General features: G+C 25.2%; 1 protein-coding gene across 1 annotated transcript; it reads left to right on the top strand.

Annotated features, from left to right (window-relative positions):
- Positions 1–370: 370 nt before the first annotated feature.
- On the top strand, positions 371–1,679 carry LOAG_15271 (hypothetical protein; the record flags this gene model as incomplete). Its single annotated transcript, XM_003150762.1, has 4 exons — positions 371–509; positions 863–969; positions 1,346–1,427; positions 1,606–1,679. 4 exons carry the CDS (start codon positions 371–373, stop codon positions 1,677–1,679), a joined length of 402 nt encoding a protein of 133 aa, XP_003150810.1.
- Positions 1,680–1,742: the final 63 nt, after the last annotated feature.

The following is a 1,742-nucleotide window of genomic DNA, read 5'->3' as shown; positions in this document are numbered from 1 at the left end:
TTATAATTGAAAAAGTTTATTTTCTTTTTCAATTGTATTTCATATTATCCCACTATCATTTCTACTGCGTTTTTCTTTGAATTCCCATTTAATTTTCATATTTTCATTTCGTTTTTTTAATTCAAATATTTCGGACTGAAATTCAAACGAAAATACAAATGCATTATGAAGAGTTGTAGAATTTGTTGATCTAAAATCTTTTGTACAGTTTTTGCATCATTAAATGAAAAAATAGCCAATGTTAAATTATTTTAATTTTTAATTTTTCTAATCTTCTCAATTTTTTAAAACTTAATTTTCAAATCATAACCTTAACAAAATTAAAATTTAATTGGCCCAAAAATAAAAAGCAAACTTCTAATTTTAGGTAATGGGAGGAAAGTCATTTCAAACAGAAATGGAAGTAACTGGAAGAATTTCGGTGGAACCAACTGATGATAGTTCACGACTTAAGTCTGTAAGTACTGAAGATATGCAAAAGGAACTTACTAAGCTTAAAGATGATCAAAGTAAGCGCTTTTTTTCTTTCTCTGGAAAATATTATATGAAGTGGGAAAAAGAAAAAGTGAAAAAGCTCATAGAGATGTGGAAAAAAAATGTTATGATATGATAACATAATATGATGTGATGACTATTTTTTGATTATCAAAATTATTTGAGTGCTAAACTAAGTTTTCTATTATTGTGATTGTTGATGATTGGTTGTGATAAGATATGCTTATATCTTATCACTTAAATTCCAAATCATTTGATCATATCATATATTGCTAATTAATTATTCATTATTCATCATTTGATAATTAATTTAATTTAGCCATATTTAGTGTAAAGATTTTTTGTAAAAAAAAAAAAATTCTTGCAGAACAACATGCCGTAACAGATACTTTGGCTGCATTAGTATACGATATTGATGCTACCGCGGAAGTATTACGACGTGGTTCACTGAAAAAGAAGCAAACCACGGGAGGAGTAAAATAATTTTTGCGTAAATTTTGAGAAAAATAAAACAACTGTAAATTTTCAAATGACAAAATCTAAATTTTGACCGGAATTATAATTTAATTTAATTTGCCTTTTTTATTATGGATTAGAAATAATTTTTTTTTCTTCTTTTTTTTTTTGAAACTTTCCTTGACATTTATTTCTTGGCATTGAAAGTTAGTTGTTTTTTTTGGATGACATGAAAATTTTTAAATTTCTAAAATTTCACTTTATCATTTTAATTAATACTTTCCTTATAGTAAGAAATAATGCTTAATTGTATGTTTGATGTGTTATGCTTGTTAAGTGATTGATATTTGTTATGCAATTAAATGAAATCACCAATTAAATTATTAATTTGTAGGAAGTAATCACTGGATATAATTTACGTATTACACCTGGGCCAGATGAGGAAATACCTATCCCATCACCAAAACAACATCATGGTTTGTTTGAAAATTTGTTTAATTACTTAGTTGTTTGTAATCAATAGATTACTTATTCACTTACTTAATGTATTTATTCGCTTACTCTTCGATAAAATTTATTTAAATTAGTTTTGTTCATTTCATTATTGCTAAATTTAATTATTACTTACCGGAAATATCATCCTATATATTTCAGCAACAGAAAATAGTTTCACTTTGGAAAGAGTTTCGCGAGATTATGGTGTTGACATTTCCGAATCACAAATGTAAGTTATAATTTGGAAAATTAAAATTCGTTGAATTTAATTTGATAAACCTTATCAATTTAATAAA

The sequence above is a fragment of the Loa loa genome (assembly GCF_000183805.2).
Source record: "Loa loa unplaced genomic scaffold supercont3.1733, whole genome shotgun sequence".
Classification (NCBI taxonomy): Eukaryota; Metazoa; Nematoda; class Chromadorea; order Rhabditida; family Onchocercidae; genus Loa; species Loa loa.
Note: the sequence above shows the minus strand (reverse complement) of the source record. Positions and strands in the feature narration are given on the sequence as shown.